At 39.9% G+C, this 20,943-nt stretch overlaps 1 protein-coding gene across 2 annotated transcripts in view; it reads left to right on the top strand.

Annotated features, from left to right (window-relative positions):
• Nucleotides 1-20,943, top strand: part of SH3BP5 (SH3 domain binding protein 5) — a 91,655-nt gene that overhangs the window by 1,880 nt on the left and 68,832 nt on the right. For both annotated transcript variants that reach the window (XM_068935582.1, XM_068935581.1), the window contains exons 2-3: nt 310-694; nt 1,347-1,481. In XM_068935582.1, the coding sequence (XP_068791683.1) occupies nt 413-694; nt 1,347-1,481 (417 nt within the window). In that variant the 5' untranslated portion in view covers nt 310-412. The remainder of the gene's footprint in view (nt 1-309; nt 695-1,346; nt 1,482-20,943) is intronic.

A 20,943-nucleotide genomic window follows, 5' to 3' on the forward strand; every position in this document is an offset into this window, starting at 1 on the left:
TGTTTTCCTTTTCTAGTCGATTTTAGTGCAAATAAACTTAGAGCTGCATCATCTCTCTCTGGTTGGGTAGTTTTCTATGATACGTGTGGAAGACCAGCAGAATTTGTCCCCTGTGTTCTTTGAGATCAGTGTAGTGTCTTACCTGGTGCTTAGCTTTGAAGGAGGATTTCTGAAAATAAGAGAAGCAAGTCTGGTGGTTTTGCGGTCTGTTATGTAGGGCAGATCACCATAAAACCTCCGAAAGTGCATACAAAAACTAACTATCTCCCTCTCTCTCTCTCTCTCTCTCTTTCTCTTTTGTGCTTTTAGATCCTTGGTTATTTACCAAAATTAAGTGATGGAAACATATATATGCTAAAAAAAAAATCACTGTTGGGGCTTTGGTATTCACATCTCTGTGAAATACTCTAGGATGTTCCATGAAAACCCACCAGCCGATTGCTTAAATTTAATAATTACATCTACTGAAGCTGATGCTTTCCAAAAAAAAGGCCATAGTGCAAGGATCCTTAGCCCCGAAGAAGCTGAGAGACTGGCAAAAGATAAGGTTTTGGTGACTGATTTCAAACAACTAAAATTGGAGAAAGAGGCACAGAAGAACTGGGATCTATTTTACAAAAGAAACAGCACCAACTTCTTCAAAGACAGACACTGGACAACCAGAGAGTTTCAAGAGTTAAAAGCATGTCGGGAGGTGAGCTGAATACACCTATCTATAAGTAAAGAGATATGATTCATTGTTTTCAAATGATGTAGTAATATTTCTAACAAAGCCATTAAGGTGAGAGCTCTCACGTTTTAAGTGTGTAGTGCTTTGTGTAGTGTAGTCTCTTTTAATGTCAAAGATATCTCCTCAGGATCAGTTTAGTTTCAGTTTATAATTCTTTCATATTGTATATGGAGAACCAAATCTGGAATATTTATTTTGCATCTGCACAGAGAGACAAGTTGTCTATTTAGGACGCAAGTTACAGCACTTAAAACACTGTTTTAAAGAAAGCATCCAGAACTACAGGCTAATTGCAAAATATCCTTAAGGGGAATAGTCAGATGCATCTGTTGCTCATTCTATCTGGATGAGACACAAGACAGCAATAGTACAACAATCTGTTAATTAAGTGGGTGGATGACTAAAGAAATATTAAAAGTTTTAAAAAGACGTGTAATTTTGCACAAATTAAAATTCCTGTTTTGTAGTGTTAGATTACTGATGGATGCCTCTTCAGTTCTTGAATCAATGGTAGTTAAAATTGATTGCTTTTAAAATGCTAATTGAAACGTGTGTCTGCTTGTGTCATGAGGAAAACAAAAATGATGTGATGCCTCTTGGATTTCTTCCTTCCCAGTTTGAAGATCAGAAGCTGACCATTCTAGAAGCAGGCTGTGGGGTTGGGAACTGCTTGTTTCCACTCCTAGAAGAGGATCTGAATATTTTTGCATATGCCTGTGATTTCTCTCCTAGAGCTGTTGAGTATGTGAAGGTTGGTGTGGTATTCAGTACTTCTTTTAGAGTGTCTTTAGAAGCTTATGAATTTGCACATGGTTGGAGTGATGGACTTGCCTTCCTTTTTCAAGAAAAGTAAACTAGCATTTGTCAAAGAACAGGAACAGATCCATTTCACTGGAGCTCCCATTGAAAGAAGCTGAATCGTTGTTTAAGACCTAATTTTTGAGCATCAAATTGTAGTAGCGGTATATGTTTGTTACTTCACCTGAATGTTCTGTGAAGACTATGTTTTCCTGGGGAGAGAAGTTTGCCTTTGTGGGGTAGAGGGAGTCCCAAGGATAATCTTGAAAACGGGGATATGAAAGTTATTGGTAAAGAAATCTGGAGACTGATCAGAAATAGGTATGTTTATACCTGCTCATAGCTAAAGAGTGCTGCAATCCAAAACAAGTCTTCCAGTAAGGCTTATGGGGACAATGGACTGGTTTGTTAAATTTGTAATCAGAGGTAGGTTTTTATGTATCTTTCATTAGAAAGCATTCTCTTATGGGACATTTATGGCTGAGAACCACAAGACTCGTACTGCAGACCTCACCCAAACAATGGAAGAAATACATTAGTGGGTCACAAACAGGAGGTGACAGCAACTCCCTGGAGTGCCACGGGTGTACTGCCAGATGAGGTTGGACTGAGTGTATAGGCTTGGTTTTGGTCAGCTTGGTGGTGTTTGCCTCCACAGCTCCGGCTGGACTTCTTTCTTTCCAGGACCAGGTTTCCTTTCACCCAGGGAAAAAAAAAAAAAGGGACTAGAACAGCCAAACTGCAGGTTGCGTGAGCTGTTTACGAGCTACTTGTGGCTGAAGAGCTGTGCTTTGATCCCCTTGTAATAGAGAATTTCTATTAATAATATTTCTGTGTTTTTAAAGAGTAGAAGCAGCTGTAAAACAGAAATAGTGTGATATTTTAATTATGTCTTAACACACATTCCTTCTCAAATTCCTGAGAACAGACCATTTTTTTCACTATTATAGTGTCCAGCAAAGAATTTCATTTTGTGGTAGTTGCCTAATCTTCTTTTGCCGCTTGCTTTATGTTTCTTTACTAATTAGTTTCACAAGTTTTTGACTTTTTTTTAAAAATAACAAAAACTGATAATTGTCAGTTAAATCATAGTCTTTTCATTTCCCTAGAAAAATTCTTTATACAGTACTGAAAGATGTAAAGTGTTCCAGTGTGATCTTACTAAAGATGATCTTACAGAAAATATACCAGCAGATTCTGTGGATGTTGTCACACTTATATTTGTGCTCTCTGCCATTCATCCTGACAAAATGCACCTTGTCTTGAAGAACGTTTACAAGGTAGGCACGAGCAGCTGATTTTACAGCCTTTAAAGCACTTTTATTCTTTTTGGCTTGAAAGTACAATTTTATTCTAAAAAAACAACTCTACTTTTAATCGTGATCCTTAATTAACACTATATTCCCTGGGAGTATTTAGCTAGCTCTTGGTATTTTGAGAGTTGTTTGGATTCTAGTCTTAACGTGTGTCGTCAGCATAACAAAATGGTATCTTGGACCCGTGAATTTGCTGCTAGTTGTACACTACAAAGAGTATTTTCAGCTTACAGAAATGCCTGTGTCTGTAAGATAGGAATGAAAGTGCATCAAAAGTCACTTCCAGACGACGCAATGACTTGCAGTTGGAGTTTGATTATTAAACTCGCTTGATCTATGTGATTTAGAAATGGGCTGTTCATATATACTAATGTTAACCTAGAGATACTCTAGGTTGCCTTGTAGTTGATGGAGAGAGGGGCCCATCCAGAGGGTAGTTCAAACCACTTGAATTGTGGTTGTTCTGAACTTTGTTTTCTGAGATGAGTCTGTCATATTGACTATAGAGGGACATAGTCAACGTAATATTTTTTAATGTGTGTGTTGTATGTGTGTATCTGTGTTTATATATTATAGGATATCCTTTTTATTTTATCCTCAGTAGTCTGAAAAAAAAAGAATGTCAGATTTTAGGATGCTTCCAGCAGTTTTCCAGAGTTGCGATTGATTATTAGCTCATGCACACGAAAAGGCTAATTGCTGTTTTCTTTGTGGAGATACCAGGCTTGTTTAACTCACTTGTACATTTCTATGCAAATTTACAAGTTGCAAATATTCCTTTTCCTCTCTAAAGAGTACAGGTGGTATTTGTGAAGGTAGGAAAGTTGTATATATGGAATACGTAAAGTCAGCACAGCTAATGACTATATTTTCTAAATTTTAAACTCTTTATAGATTGGTTTCTTTACAAAAGAGCAACAAAAAACCCAACCTGCAACCCTTTTCCCTGGAATTGTTCCTTTTGTATTTCTTATTATATCACAAAATGTTTCCTTCTCACATTAAGAAAGAGACATTGTAGGTATTCTAAATCTTACTGTCAAACGTTAAACAAAACCACGTGCTAGATTGTATACTAGCCAACAAAGAAAATGCCCTGTTAGGACTTTGTTTTGGTTGTTAAAGTGAGTATTTTCTTCTTTCCTCTGTATGTGAAGACTGTTGTGAAAAGCCTATTTAGCTGATCAGCATCCAAACAGGTATCCTAAAATGCTTTTATACTCTAATATTCAGGGGAGATATTTTTTTAAGAGCAGACATTCCAGTTTTTATACAATTTTTTTTTTGTTGCACAAGGACTGAATTTAAAATATGCATCAGTTGTGTACTGAATACGTTAGGACACTTTGTCTTAGTTGTGTATGTGTATATATGTATACAAATACATATGCTTGTGTATGTATATGTTATATATGAAAGTGTGTATGTGTATATATGCGCCTCTGTGTGTGTGTATGTGTCTATACATGGCTAAATCAGTTTACCTTATTAAAGCTTAAGTGTCTTATGTGACAGGTATTAAAACCAGGCAAGTGCGTCTTGTTCAGAGACTATGGTCTGTATGACCATGCAATGCTCAGATTTAAATCTGGCAGCAAACTTGGAGAAAACTTTTACGTTAGACAAGATGGGACAAGATCTTATTTTTTTACTGAAGGTAAGGCGTGTTGTAGACTGCTTTCTTTTCTGTGAATCTTCTTTTTAAACTAGCTTCAGAGATTTGCTGCTATTCCTGTAAAAGTTGGGTTTTGCATGGATGAAACGTTAAATCGTAATGGACTTAATTTGCTGTCTTTTTCTTTATGGGAGTTTATTGATAAGACTGGCAGGACTTTTCAGAGCTCTGCTTGTTCAGAAGCTTCTTGTATGTGCCATTACATGAAAAGAGCAGTGCTTTCTGAACTTTCTGTATTTTGTTCAGACTGATTATCTAAAGGAAAATAAACCTGCTTGGTAAGAGATTTGAACATCTTCATCAAGCAACTAAGCAGTTATCTTGCCACCATCCTCTTTTGCAAGGTTATTCCTGGCGTGCAAGATGGTGTGTACTGATGAAGTCAATGCCTTTTAAAGCAGAATCATGACTAGAGTGCTGAGAAGCTCATGAGCAGATTCTGCTGAGAGAGCACTGGCTAGCTGCTGTCTCTTTCTGCCGTTTCTTTGTAAAGATGATGTAAAAAGCATTTCCATGTGATGTAGCATTTGAATGACTTTTTATTCAGAGCTCAGAATGCTTTAGGAAGAAAGATCATTGTTCCAGTTTACTGGTGGGAAAATTGAAGGACAGACACGCAGGAATTTGCTTAGACTCTTGCAATGAATTGCAATTATAGCTCTTGTCTCCTAACTCCCAATTCCTCATGCTAAACTTCGGTTAACTGTTACTTCCCCCTATCAATTACAGGGCGCTGTGCAATAAGAGCTATATGTTTGTTTCTGTGGGGCTTTTTGTTCTTACTCTAATGTAAAATACAGCCACTGAAGAGACAACATTTACTTGGCTCTAAATCTATTCATGTTTTAGGACGTAATGCACTACCTAATTGCTTCTAATATAGAAAGAGTTTAGATATGATTAATGATTTTTATATTCTTCATAGGTGAAATTATGATAATGCAGGCTGTTCTAGAAATGCTTCGATGAAGCTATAGAACTGTTATTTGTTGAGTAATTTTAGTTTTATTTAAACAGTTAGCTCTTAAAAACACAATGGATGCAGAAGGGAAGAAGTAAGAGACTGACGTAGCTGTGAAATTTTAAAATCCATTTTTGTTGTACGTTAGAATTATTTCTGAATGAGAAATTTCTTGCTAGTGTAAATGTTTAATTTGGAGGAAGAATTGTGGTAGGAAGAGGGAAAAGGAAGGAAGGTAAAGAGAGAGAATTAGTCTTATGCTCCTGGGGCTGGCAATTGTTTTGCCCTGGGCTGGTCTGTGACTGTCTCATGGACCACCTCTGCTCCTTTTTTTAGTCTGTTAAAATTGAGATGAATCCAATCATATCATAAAAATATTGCTTAATGCTTGAGAACAATTTTGTCACTAGAAGTGTGACCTCCCATCATTCCTGCAGTTTGCTACTAGTGCTATTTTTTGTTAGTTTAGCAGGGGCACTACACCACTGTACTAAGTAGTTGCTGAATGGGATTATTTGAATGATGCCTATTTATAGTATGCCTGGCCTTAGATGACAATACTAATCTTTTGTCAAGGAAAAGATCATTTCTTCCACTGTTTGAAATAATCTTAAATTATGAAGGGATGCATATTTGTAATTATATATTTTGAAGTGTGTGCAACTTCCTCATAATGAGATTTCAATAGATGCACAATCAAGTTTTATGTATTCGTATTTCATTAATGTGTGTCCCCCCCAGTGTACATGAATATCCCACTGAGTTTACAGCCTACACATGTGGTTTCATGACAGGCTTCAGTGGATATAAGCTGTACTACCACCAAATTGGGTGTTTTTTTCTCCCCTCCCCAACATACCTCCTCTTGTGGTGTTGGGGTGCCTATAATCACAAAATCGGCCGTTTCATTGAGCTGATCAACCTGAATATTGGTGTAAGGGGCTTTTTTAAATCAGGTAGCATGAGTTTCAAGTGGCTTAAATTTACTGTGGAGTTACCCCCTGAATAAATGAAACAAGGTGCAGGAAGGGAAGGGTAATGACTTATAATTAACATGACAAGTCAATAGCATGGACAACCCCCTCCGCTCCTTAGGTCACCCTGTTTGTGAGGCCCTTCTGTCCTCCGTAAGGGAGAAGCACAAAAAAAATCTCACTAAAAGTGTATAGGAAATACGTTCAGTTTGACTTCGCGTAGGCTACGTACCACGATATCCAGTTTACCGTTCTTTCCCTTCTTCTATTGAGCTATGTTATGCAAAGGTCTGGTAACCTAGAGTGATGTTCTCCCTCATGCAGAGATGCAATACAAGGACGGTTGACCTTTGAAATATTTGAAATAAGTGATGTATTGAGCTTGTGAAGACCAGCTGCACAAAGTGAAAATGCTCTGAAGTTGGTCACAGGGAGAATGAGAAGGCTCACTAAAAATAAGACACTAAAAATAAGTTTTTGGAAGCTGAACTGAGTAACTAGCTTAAGCCCCAGTTTTGTGAGCTGTTTTGCTTAGGCTGACGTTTCCAAAGTAGAACTGTATTGATTTCATTCAGTTCAAGTGCAGCAGCCTGCCTGCTTAGAGCAGCTTGAAATGTGAAGGCCTATGTGATTTTTTTCATACTCTTGGCACACTAGAACATATGCTTATATAAATGCTGACTAGTGTTTTAAAAATAGCTTAAACATAATCTCGCATCTTTCTCTTTTTTTACTCTCTTTTAGAGTTCTTGTCTCAGCTCTTTAAAGCTGAGGGATATGAGCAAGTGGTCAATGAATATGTGCAGCGAGAAACTGTGAATAGGAAAGAAGGCTTGTGTGTTCCAAGAGTGTTTCTTCAAAGCAAATTCCGAAAGCCTTTCGCTAAAACCGAAATTCCTGCTGATTAGCAATAGCACTGCTTGTTTAAAATGGAAACTAGCATGTTGTTTTTCCTTGCCTGTGCTCCTCTGTATTTGGTAAACCAGAAATGGCTGCATCCAGTACCTCTTGTTGGTTTTTGTCCTCAGATATGAAATATGAATGTTAATTCTAATTCAATTTTAAGATGGTTTAACGAAGCAGGCAACCTGTTGAGTGTCTGTATTCCTGTTTTTAAAGTAAATCCTGGACATCGTTGTTGGAGGATCAGGTAAGGCAGACTAAATATGGTTAATTTTAAGCACTGTTTTTTTACTCATTACTGGCATAATTATTGTTATTTCCATTTTTATTAAAAAACTATTTTTAAATAAATATCTTGTGTTTCCTATTACCTATATTTACTGCAGGCCTCTTAAGCTTACATTTTTTTCATTACTTTCGTAGGACTTCTGAATATAATTCCTCAGACAGAGGAGTGATACAGACTCAGTGAGTAGTGTTACATAAGCAGTTTCTGTATTTTAATAATTGGTATCTTTTTAATGTGCTCAGCATTTAGGTATGTTTACACATGTTTATATTTTAAATGTAATCCTTATTTATTTGATTTCATGCTTGAAGGAAGCTGTTAAAGGATCAGGCTGTCTTTACCCCTAATTAATTTCAGATGTTCTTCATTTGCTGAGCAGAAATAGTTGAGTTGTTGCAAGTCAGTTTCCCACTTGGAACTGAAATTAGTGAGTTAGAAGTATTTTCTTTCTTTTATACAAAGTGTACGCAGCTTCCGCTTCCCTGAGCATAGGTCTTGATTCTCTTGTGCATCGCTCTGAGGGAAAGTGTTGGTTTTCGCTATTCCTATTGCAAAAAGCAGCTGTATTGGTGCCATCTCTCATAGCATCTCACAAACTTGACTGCTTGAAGGAACTTGGTGCTCTTCCTTCAGCAGCCCTGGTACTTTCTACTGCAGAACCCTTTGTTTGTTCTTGGATGATGCGGTCTCAGAAACATGCCTGGGTCTTTAACCTGTGTTTCGCACAGCTGCTGTGCAGCAGAGGAAGCTCAGAAGCGTCTGGTGACTCATGCAGTGGACTGTGCTGATCTTACGCAATGTACCCAAGTTGCAACAAGGGAAATCCTGATTAGATAGTAGGAAAAAAATTTTCTCTGCAAGGCAAGTCAGATGTTGGCACAGGGGCCCAGAGAGGTTGTGGAACCTCCCCTCCTTGGAAATGTTCAGAAGTTGCCTGAGCAAGGCCATGAGCAACGTGTTTGGGGATAGCTATGGTTTAATCTCTTCCAACCTAAATTACTGTGTGATTGTATGACTCAGGCTGTTGTTCTACTGGACCTGTGTGTTGCTAGGTGACTCAGTCATACGCATCTGATGTGGAAGAGGTGAGTATTTGCCTATGCATACAACAAACTAGCCATTATATGTGATACTGGATTTTTTTCAGCAGTCTAACACTAGCTGCTGTGCGTGGAGGGAAAGAAATGTTAACTTATCCAGCATAAAGCCTTCTAATACAAGGTTAACCAGTCTAAATTTTGTGAAAGAATTTGAGCTGTGAGAGGTCTTACACAGCTGATATGTTTCTAAGCAAGTTTGCAGCAGGTCATTGTATAGTGTCAGAGTGCCACAGCTTTTTTTGATTCAGTACCTTGAACCGTAAAGCTGGATTTATTATGTTTATTGCGTCATCAGACTTTGACCTCAGAGGAAAAAGAGGTTAAGCCACACAGTTCTCTTAACAGCTCTTTGAGGGTGGTTATTACATGACATCTTTTTCTTCATGGAGAGTATCATCCTGGGGACTTATAAATTGTTGACCCCTGCAGTGCAAACTGTTAGCACTTTCTGCCATACCATAAATAAACGTCAGGTAACACTTACAGTAAATGAAAAAAACGTATTAAAAAGGGGTATAACAGCGGTAGCGTTGTTATAATCTGAGCAATGATCATTTTGTGGCTTCTCTCAGCAAATGTTCATCTCCAGTACAGCAGTTCTGCAATCACTGCATGTAGCCTGAGCTCTCCTGATTTTAGTGAGGTTTCAATCCTGCAACACCAAGCACCTTACAGGTCTGGATGCTTGGTCCTTTTAGAATACATAGCATATAGCATATAAATGAGACTGAAGGATTGTCTTGCATGGCTCCCCGTCACTTTGGCATATGACCATCAGCATATGTGAAGGCAAGTGCACTGCGCTGCAAGCATCTCAGAAAGGAAAGGAAATGTAGGCAAGTAGTAAAAAAAAAAAAAAAAAAAAAAAAATTAATCAGAAGATCTGAGTCAAACCAATATGCTTAGCTGCAGACAGCAATTGACTGTCTTTTTTGTACTGAACTAAATATTGCCTGAACAATACTACACACTTTTGTGATTGTAGCATCAGTCTTCCTGTCTGTTTCTGCTTGAGGAGCTATGTTGCTTTTTGAGTAGCAACACATTCAAGGGAGGGCAGTAGTGTTTATAATTTTTTTTGTTTGCATTTCGTCTCATTTCCAGTTAGTCCTGGAAAATGAAGTGGCTTGCATTAGCCCCCCCAACCAGAAAGATTTGCAGCTACAGCTGACGCAAAGCAGAAGTTATTTTATGATTAGTGGTCAGAAAGCCTTTGGAGGCCTCTACCTCTGCTTCTGTAGTTTGAGGGAGTTGAGTGAGCTTTAAGAAGGCCTTGCCTTATCATGTGAGGCACAGTAGCTCATGGGATACATGTGGCTGTTGTAGGGGGGAGTAAAGTGAATGTACTTGCCCTCCAATCCTTCAGCATTTGCAAGCCCCTGAAAGCTCAGCAGAGGTAGCATGCACTAAGGATTTCAGTACCTGGAATCCTCCTTACCTGAAGAACTGTCCTTAGGAAGACGTTGTAATTGGGGCAAATAGTGTCGAAAGGACCAAAAGTGTGTGTGTGTGTGTATAAACACACACACACACACACACACACACACACACACACACACACACACACATATATTATGTACTGAATCATTCCCCCACCCCCGCACAAATGAGTTACTATGCCATCATTGTAATAAATTTGTTATTTGATTCAAGTTCTTGTCGATAAGTGGGGGCTGATTTAATTGTCTGTAGAAGACCTTCCTTTTGTTTTCCTTAAGCTGAACTAGCTGCTCTGCCTGGCAAGCATAAATATAACCAGTAAGTTATCTCATGCTGCCACCTTGTTCTGAGCAATATTTAGGATAGACGGAAATAAATATCTAAGCAGTGGAACTAAGGAAATCTGACACCTTTTATGGTTTAGTGTGTTGTGATTAGATTCTCTGATGTTTAATAAAGCCTGCACCTCTGGTCAAAGTTTTTCTTGTACTTAGGGAATCCTAAATGTCACTCTCCTCTGTGGGGTTCTGTCTCCTACTGGAATCGGAGAGCATATAATAAGAGATTATGTTCATGTGGCAGCCTTTCCCTCAGTGAGAGCATTAGTAAGATCTGTTTTCTCTTTTTTGGCTCTTTTAATCAAAATTAACATGAATATAATACCTTTGAGTGTTCTGCCATTCTGTATCCCTTGCTGTTCTGTCAGATTTGGTTGATATTGGCCAATGTATTCAAAAACAAGCTAAGACCAAAGAGAAAGCTACCCACGTGTTACGCACACGCTGTAGGCGTGGATAAGCCCTGCTTTCTCTAGTAGAAAGCGGGGCTAATGAAAAAAATATGCTTGAACTTTAAAGAGGAAAAAGTAACGGCACCACAGCAGGCTTTGTGTGGTTCCTTTGATATCGAAAAGGCAGTCCCTGGGTTACTCGTAGGTACTTTCCCTCTTACAGATTTAATCATTACAGTAAGAAAACGGGAGAATAGATTTAAGGACTGGCTATGATTTTTAGCTTTGTAGTAGCCTAAAATTTTTGAAGCTGAATATTAGTAAAATATGTCCGCACCATAGGATCTGAGTTTTTAAGAAAGATTAAAAAACAAGCAAACAAACAACTGAATCAAGACACCATATTTGCAGAAATCATTCCTTCTGTCTGGACGTATTTAGTATTCATTATTACCTGTATGCGCATGTTCTAAATGCTAGGTGTGAAGCCTTTCTTACATTTAACAGGCATATGGGGATAAGAGTAACACCTGCTGTTTGAAGTAACAATAAAATATCTGGTTCAAAACCAGGAAATTTAAGCATTGCCTGCAGACTCAGACTTCGGTGCTGCTGTAAATACTACAAAATAAATTTAGTAGATGGTATGTAAAATTTTGCTCTTCAAAATTTATTCTTAGTCTCCATGTTAGACATGGATTTTTTTACTGTAACAAATTATGCAGCTGGCTCTCTTCAGCAGTATTCCTTCTGACATAGCAATCCTCCTTGCTGTACATAACGTAAAGAGGTGCAGAACATTATTAGCATATGTCGATGTCCTTCATACCAAACACGTACAGCATTGGTTTTGCCTGATCGTTCTGACCATGCCTTCAGGAAAGCTCAGAAGCTCAGTAAGTCTCTTATTAAGAATTTAAAATGGCAGATAAAGACAAACTAATCTTTGTTTCAGCACAATATTTATTTGAACAGCAAGATGCCTGTTTTTTTTCTTTGCTGTTCTGTATAAAACAGCTACTGAAAGGGACTAAACCATAAATTCAGGTTTAAATGCTTTTATTCAGTAGCAACTAAATGCTAGTCACAAAACTATTACTTATCACATCAGTTCACAATCAAGTAAAATTAATAAGGGATCTTAACTAAGTTCCATTCACAGTTTTGTGACATGATAATGCATTCATCAACATATTTGTTCAACGTGTTCATCGATGACCTGGATGAAGGGACAGAGTGCACTTTCAGCAAGTTTGCTGATGATACTAAACTGGGAGGAGTGGCTGACACACCAGAAGGCTGTGCTGCTGTTCAGAGGGACGTGGACAGTCTAGAGAGGTGGGTGGAGAGGAACCTCATGAAGTTCAACAAAGGCAAGTGCAAGGTCCTGCACGTAGGGAGGAAGAACCCCAAGCACCAGTCCAGGCTGGGGGCTGACCTGCTGGAAAGCAGCTCTGCCGAGAAGGACCTGGGAGTCCTGGTGGACAACAAGTTAAGCGTGAGCCATCAGTGTGCCCTTGTGGCCAAGAAGGCCAATGGTCTCCTGGGGTGCATCAGGCAGAGTGTTGCCAGCAGATGGAGGGAAGTGATCCTGCCCCTCTCCTCAGCCCTGGGGAGGCCTCACCTGGAGTGCTGTGTCCAGTGCTGGGCTCCCCAGTACAAGAGAGACACGGCACTGCTGGAGAGAGTCCAGCGGAGGGCTACCAAGATGATTAGAGGGCTGGAGCACCTCTCCTCTGAAGAAAGACTGCAAGAGCTGGGCCTGTTGAGCCTGGAGAAGAGAAGACTGAGAGGCGATCTCATCAATGTGTACAAGTATCTGAAGGGGGAGTGTCAAGAGGATGAGGCCAGCCTCTTCTCCGTGGTGCCCAGCAACAGGACAAGAGGCAACGGGCAGAAACTGAACCACAGGAAGTTCCACCTAAACCTGAGAAAAAACTTCTTGACTGGGAGGGTGACAGAGCATTGGACCAGGTTGCCCAGAGAGGTAGTGGAGTCTCCTTCGCTGGAGATATTCAAAACCCGCCTGGACGCGATCCTGGGCAATGTGCTCTAGATGAAGCTACTTGAGCAGGGAGGTTGGACTAGATGATCTCCAGAGGTCCCTTCCAACCTTGGCCATTCTGTGATTCTGTGATCTGAAGGTTCCCTGAGTTCTAAAGGCATAGTATTTAAGCAGTTAATGCAACACTATCCCTGTCGTTAAATGTGCATAATTTATATGAAACAATGTGCTATAAAAGCTGGACCTGAAAATCTAACTGACTCAAGTTTACCATCTATAAGCGTCAGTAGCCAACTGGAAAAGAAATAGCTATTACCACATGGGAGGAAATTGGTCTATAGAATATGAAAGGTGATTTGTAGGCTTAACAGACTTTTTCTGCTGTTTTGTTGTACAGTTTTTACGTCTGAACATATTGAGAGATATAAAAACTGCCAATTAAAAAGAGTTTTACTGGAAGAGTTTTTTGAAAGCTGGGAAGGCAATCAGTGTTAAAATCTGTATATGGAGGGAAAAAGGTATGATTGTGTTTGAGCTTCTCGAAAAAAAGTTTTCTTAGTTCCACAGGCCAGAGATGACATGCAGTTAAAATGAATTGTTCATCTAAAAGGTGAAATTTCGGCGAAAAAGCCTCCAGCTTCTAAAACTAGACTAATGATACAGGCAGGGACAAGGGCATCATTTCATTATGTGCAATATTAGCAAAACGTGCAAGACATTCTAGGAAGCTCACTTTTGTATTGGAAAAAAGTGTGATGATAGTGAAAGCAGGTAAGTCTTTGCTTATGGATTTTTACCTCCCATAGTGCAGCTATGATGAATTTTTAGGTGGTTATGCTTGCTGTTGTGAGGAAGATCATGAGCCATTTCAAACATTTGGGAGCAAACGTTCACTGATTATACAGTTGGCAAAAAGATGTGGGCCTCTGGGGTGCAGTGGGTTCAGCATATGACTATGTTTGCACTTTGTATTTGTTATGTGAGTTCATTTATTAGAACAAGGCAGATGGCAAGCCTTTACTGTGGGGAGGCACACAGAGGCATTGCTTGAAAAGATAAAAGCCATTAGCCAGGTGAGATGTTTCATTAGAGGGCTCTTTTTTATCATTCCCACTTCTCAAGCTGAACCAAGCACCACCTGCTACTGATACCATTCGTTGTGTTTGCAGCAGGGAGAAAATGCTGCTGCTGTGAAACTGAGAGAGTCAAGGGCACAAAGAAATGTGTGCATGATTTTTCAAGGGACAAGTGATTTTGTGTACCTCTATTTAAATGATTCTAAATTGGAGATATTACCCCCGTCTCCAGCAAGTCTTAAGTTTCATCCTTGGAAAATTTGGTTGCTTTTGGAAATCTTGGCCAAAGACACAGCTGTAAATAAAGGTGTGCTTCTAGAATATATTAAGTGAAAGGTTTCGAAAAGCAGCTGTGTGACTGAAAAATATAAATCCAGTTTTGCTCTTCTCCATTGAGTTGTAACAAGATTTATACTTCACAATCACATCAGTACTTTTCAGAGTTCCCACCCTGAAGCATCTGTGCTGTCTCATCCTTGTTAGAGCTAGATGTGTTCTATCAATTTCAGCTCTGGTTTCCAGCATCTGTAGCGTCTAGTGAACTTAAAACAGTAATAATGGAGAATACTTGTAGGGAAAAGTCAAGGAGTAGACAAACTGCAGCCACAGCCTGCCCACTGTCTGGGCTCCACTACTACTGAGTGTTTTTCTGGAGTCAGCTTCTCTGGACCCTTGAATTTCTGTGGTAGCTTTTGAATACCAGAGAAGCTCCTCTTGACTGTGGCAATGATATTGTCAGGCATATGGCATTGCTGTGCATCTATAACTTAAGGATTTTGAAGCTAGCCTTTGATTGTCTTTTTTTTTTTTTCAAGCTTGGCTTCAAGCTTTTATGTGAGAGTGACATTTAATTGGAATATTTATCATCTCTCTTCAGACAGAAGCCTTTCTTTTAAATTTACCAGACCTGTTGCTGTTACGCTAAAACCAGAGCATTTAAGGTGGGAGGGAGGGGAGGAGAGGAAGAGTTAATTTCTGCGCAAATACGATCAATGAATCTGTTCTATTTGTTGCTTTATTAATGAAGCAGATTTCATAGGAATAGAGAAATACTGGAAGAAGTCACAAAACCATTTCCACTGTGTTTTTCTGAAGGTGGTATGAAACCTGAAATCCTGTCCAACTTGTTTGACTTAAGAGGGAAACACTGGCTTTGCTATCCTTTCACGTTGAGCGTTCTGGGATGCACTGTTATGTCCTTTAGGACTTGACCCCAGGGAGCACTGAGTGTGTCGCCTCTTGGCTGGATGAATGCAAATCACTTATTGGAAGTTGAATATAAAGGTATTCTAGACTCCCTGCCTTATGCAGTCAAGTACAGTCTTTTTCCCACTGTCTATGCCACCACTATAAGTCTCTTTGCTGGCTTTGGGTCAGCTTCCAATTCTCCATTCCAGGCTTTGTTTTTGATTTTGAAAGTGGCTAAGAAATTACGGCTCAGAAACAGTCTAGACATTCTTGATCTGTACTTCTCTGGGACAACACTGGCCACAGAGGCCAGGAGAAAGCCTCTGAGAACTGAAGGTGAAGCTCAGAATAGAGAAGATCCCACTTTGAGGTAAGCTTCCTGAAACAATGAGGCTAATACAGACCCAGAGAGTATTTGAGAAATACTAAAAATCCTTCCTCTTCCAAACAGACTTTCTTCTATACAAAATATGCTAGCAAATATTAGCCTGCCCTGCTACTCAAGAGACCCTTTCCAATCCACTAAATAAAGGATTTAAAAGAAGAACATAACTGAACTTTAAAGGAGAAGGATCTGTTCTATCACAAGCACTCTACCACATGAACCACGTTTATCTTTTGAAGCAGGGCGGTGTAGTTCTCAAAAGCCCACCGGAGACAGGGTAAGCTTGTTGGTTGGTACCAAGAGCTTTTGCTTCCATTCCGTAATGCATAGTTTGTACTTGATCCATTCATACAAGTGTCTAATGGGTGGGAGCTGTTTGTTTTGATTAGCAATAGTAGATCAGTGAGACATAATGATTTTGTAGGCCATAACAAACCTTAAGGCATGTTAGTACTTCTGTACAAGAAATGCTTCTTGTAAACTACTAAATAGCTCATTCCTGCAATTTCACAGAGGAACTGAAAGAGCAGGACTTCATGAGGGCTAGCAGCAATATGTTTTTTTTTTCATGTGCCAGGCCAGCCTGTCTGTTGGCAGGAAATGCAATGTCAGGTACCATTTTTAGTACTGCAATAAAACCCATCCTTAAAACAAACAAGCAAAAAAAACTTCCAAAAATCAAAAAAGAAAGGAGCTAAAATAAAATGTACCTGTAGTGTTCAAAAGGGAACTCTTATAAAGCTTACAAGTAAAACTGTAGCTGCAACAATGGTATTTTTCACATTTAAACACCAAAAAAAGAAGTTGAAGACATGAAATGCCACACTTTGCTCCAGAGATGCTCAAATGGTTTTGTAACGCAGGTAGCAACAGTGTAACTGTCTGTTACTGTGATTATATGGTTTTGTTTCATGTAGTACTGCATATTGAATTATGTTACTGTTGACTATGTCTCCTTGAGAAATTTGCTTTTGTGACTTGACTTGACATTTGGTAGAGCCTTTAAACATTGGATATCCTTACTTTAGTTTGATTTTTATTGCTAATGATTTTTATGGTGAATGGGTTGAATACTACAGGAGAGGGAAAGGAATGTAAGATCCCAAAATGGATAGACTGCACGGGGCTACCGGAGAGTCCTTGAAACCAAGGTGAAAGGAGCCCAAACTTCAAGTTTAATATGTGGCATCTTCCAGAGAGGATTCTTTTGAAGAAGCCCCTTAAAAAGTGGTCATTGCACACTTATTGGGGTGATCTCTGGAGACCCAAATCAGGAATGGGGTGCCATTGCTCTGGATGCTACAGACACAAAGAGTAGGAGACAATCTCTGTCCTAAAAATCTTACAGTTCAATTTTGCAAGAGGGGTAAAAAGAGGAAGGAAGGATGTTATCCCATTTGTGATGAGGCATAGAGACAAAATATTTATCCTACTTCAAAAGTAAATTATTATGAAAATGGAACTGAAGAAATGATTTCTCAAGTCCTGGTTCATTAGCTAGATAATAAGCCATCTTACTGCTGAGCAGATCCTCTAGTAATGAGAGATATTAGCTCTGATGAAGAGAAACACAGCTCCTGAATGTCTTGTCGCTGTGATTTGAAAGACAGGAATGCCATTCCCAGTCCTGCTGTTGGTTTACTGGGCAATTTAAAGCCTTGCCTCTCACTTTCTGCCATGTGAGAAGGAGACAATGATCTTGGAGTGAAAAATGGTACATAGGAGACCGGTAACTGTTTTTTTTGTGTGTGATCTAAGTGTTCCTATTATTCCTTCTGCTATATCATCAAGCTTTTCAAAGTTCATAAGGTGAAGTAACCACAAAGGTACCTCGATAAAGAAATGATCAGGCAAAAGGGCAACACATGGTAAAAGCCAGCTGCTTCTTCCAGCAAAATCAATGGGAAAACCTCATTTAACTTCCTTGAGAGCCATTGCAACTCCAAGATGGCAAAGGAAATTGCACAGTAGGAAGGGAAGTCTAAGGCAGTAGACTTGCTGATCTTTGCTGATCCTTGATATTGGGAAAGGGGGAGCCATTGATATAGTCAGTCCTGATAATAAAACTCTGGAGGTAAGTATTCAAAATCTGAGATTGAAAAAAAAAAAAAAAGGAGGGGGGAGCCTTGTTGGTTTTTATGCTTTCAAGAAGCAATGTGGGATGCAAAATTCATCTTTGTTTTAAGCAGAAGGGAGTAGGTTACAGTTGCATAGTGCCAGGAAAAGGGGCTTTAAGAAAAATATTGATGTCATGAGAAATGGCAGTGCTGCTCTTTGCCTGATCTCTTCTGGCCCTTCCCATCAAAATACAACAAATCCAACTCTCAAAGCATCGGTGGGGGGAGTGGGGAGTTGGTAATTCCGGTGTTTGGCAGCCTGCTGGGTTTATAGCATACTCCCCTTTATACTTGATGGTTTTAGTGCAATCCTGCCTTGCACTGCTATTGTACTACCCAGCCACAGAAGAAACTCAGACTGAAAAAAGAAACTGACTTAAGACAGCAAAAAAATGTTTCCCGGTTAGTATCCTGTTACCAAAGTCTGCAGCTGACATGATGTATATTTTTTGAATAAGGATAACCTTAGTTGTGGTTTGCAATGGAGAGAAAAGGAACAGCTTTTCTTACCATCCTTTTATACTGTAAAATTACTTCCCTCTCTCTAGACTGTATTTTATCAATTTACCTGGCGTAGTCTCCCGTTTTATGCCTAAATGTGGAGATGTCATCAATAAGTTACTTATTTGTGCAAAAATAAAGGATTTTTGTGCCCCTCCCCTGGCCGCATTAAGTACAATTTGACTCAAAGGAAGATGGAAGGGTGTTTGGGGTTTTGTTCACAAGATGGCACTAGCTACTAACTAGTGCTACGTTTTTTTTTTAACTCTAGCACTGAACAGTTGTCTAAACCTTTAAGCCTAATAGTAGGAAGAGCTGGTAAGAGTTTATATAGAGAGACTAGACAACTAGAATCTTTTCTTATGCGCAGTTAAGTCTTCTTTTTGCCTACTTAAATAATTCTTAAATCTTGAAGAATGTAAACAGAAGGTTATTTAAAGAAAATACAGTTGTGTGTTAGAGTTGTTATTTAGAGGGAATGATCTTAGCACAGGCTTGAGGGAGAGTAAGGTGAAATCCTACTGCTGTTAATGGCTCCTAATTGCCTCTACGCAGGAGACAAGGATTTGCTGCATTGACAACTTAGAGTTTGTTTCTGTTTAATTTGATTGCCATTATTCTGTTACCTTAGATGAGGTGCTTGCAGATCTCCAGGCTTCCCAATACAGCGCCTTAACACAGTATTTTCTTAATTCCTCAAAAATTAGACATGTTTCTGTTCATATGAACTGCTCCTGTTTTCTTCCCACTTATTTTGTTTTATACATGAGCTACTCTCCAGTTGGGCAGCCATTCAAGCAGAGAGCTGCATAAGATGCACATGATGAGAGAGGCTGTCTCTCTCTCGTTAATTACTGCGTTGAACTCAGCTGTAGTTCAGTTTACCATTTTATAGTTTTTCCTACTCTAGTAGTCCCCATTTTGTCTCCAGCAAACCCTCCTCACCTCAAGGGAAAGAGAAATAATGGAATAAAATGACATTTACCTCTTACTGGCTTTATGTCTCACTTAAACAGTGTGTGTTTAGTATAATCCATTGCTAGGCAGCACTAATAGTTACATGTAAAACTGTCCCAACTGCATTTTATGCAACAATAATTCTTTTGGATATTTAAAGTTTGCATTATTTAAATGCTAGTCATTGGCCAGTGCAGAAGAAGAGTTGTAAAAAGCAGCTCCTCTCCATGCTTTGCTTTTGCTTCCTATCCCTTTAATTAGGACCAGCTTATCCGTGCTTTTTACATAAGTGAATGGAATCCACCAACCCCAGTAAGAAGCTCGATGGCAAGGCTTCTTGGAGTGAAACTTATCACTAAAGAAAGCATGGATGCTGTAACCTTGATGCTTCCTTCGCAGCAACTGCATGAGAGGTGGAAATGGAGCAGACTGAGAGCTGCTTTTCCCTGCTTCCTGGGACAGTGGTGAGTGGAACTAACTGGCATGTCAAGCACAGGAGAAGTGTTGCAAAGGACTCTTGTCACAGGCAGCCTCTTCAGGGTACGATTCCTTCTGGCCCTCTTTCCAAGCCTATCTACTAAGTCTTCCTGTGGCCTTTCATGCTCAGAGCCTTCTTATTTATTAGCAAGGATCTGACCCTATAAAATGCTGAATTGCACCATCAATTTCTACTGAATTCCATGGAAGAACCACAGCATCTCATAGGCTCAGGCCTTGGGATGTTTTGAAAAACGATTACTTGGAGCAGGAGCGAGGAACTGCAAGGCTGTTTATGGGTGACTATTGAAAGTGCAGTATGAGAGTTCTAGGGATTGTAAGTATTCTTCTTCCTCCCCAGACCATTAGATTTGTCGTGATTTCCACTGTATGGAAGTAGCATCTAGCCTACCGTTTCCTCTCCTAAATCACCAGTGATCGGAAAGAAGACATGTCATTGAAAGATTCATGCAGACTGAGAGCCAGATCCAGAGGCAAAGCCAGCCGATAGGGTGCTGGTGTAGTTGGGCAGGGCTAGAGGTCTTTCCTCTCTGCTTATCACAGACTGTTGGGGTGTCACAGAGCCACAGGACTGTGAAGCTTCCCCATTCGGATCAGGACTGCATTCAGCCTTGGCATGCCTTTTCAGTAGGCTCTGAAGCAGCAGTGGAGCAGTGGTGTTTAGTGGTACCCTGGATTGTGGTGTTTCTGTTGGCAGGTTGGCCTGTGTCAGACCAGTCAGACTCCTCCGGTCAGAGGAGCCGAGGCCACCCGACGTGGGAGGAGGATGAGACTGGAAGTTTGCTTTTTGCAGTGCTTGCGCCAAGCCAGGTGCTCAGAGCCAGCAGCCGTATGGCCTGCAGAAGAGCTACAAAAACTGGCACCTGTCCTTTGTTCAACAGGTTGGATCATCTCGGCACGTGCTCACTGAGCTGCGTCCAGACAAGAGCTGGAGACAACGCTACAAACCCAGCTCTCTGTTCCCCTCTCCTCTAGCACTCTCCAGCACCAGTCAGGGCAGCAGAGCGACTCTGACAATTTGTAGTCCAGAAGTCCTTTTCTTTTAGTCAGTGCTTTGCTCAGCTCCCAGCCTTCTGGCTCCTTCTTTTCTGCCACACTTCTGGTTTGCAACTGGAACAAAAGGCATCCAGAGGAGACTGAGGCCTTCAAAGTGGCTGTTCACGTTGTTTTTGCCTACCGTGACTTCACTAGCTGTGCTCTGCTCCCTTCACAGAAGCTGAATGGGAGCACAACTGTTCTGTGTTGTAGCTAATCGTTGGTCACAGCTGCTTCTGAGCCTGTGCTGGAGCATTTTACCCCT

Source organism: Struthio camelus, chromosome 2, assembly GCF_040807025.1.
Source record: "Struthio camelus isolate bStrCam1 chromosome 2, bStrCam1.hap1, whole genome shotgun sequence".
In the NCBI taxonomy this organism is placed as follows: Eukaryota; Metazoa; Chordata; class Aves; order Struthioniformes; family Struthionidae; genus Struthio; species Struthio camelus.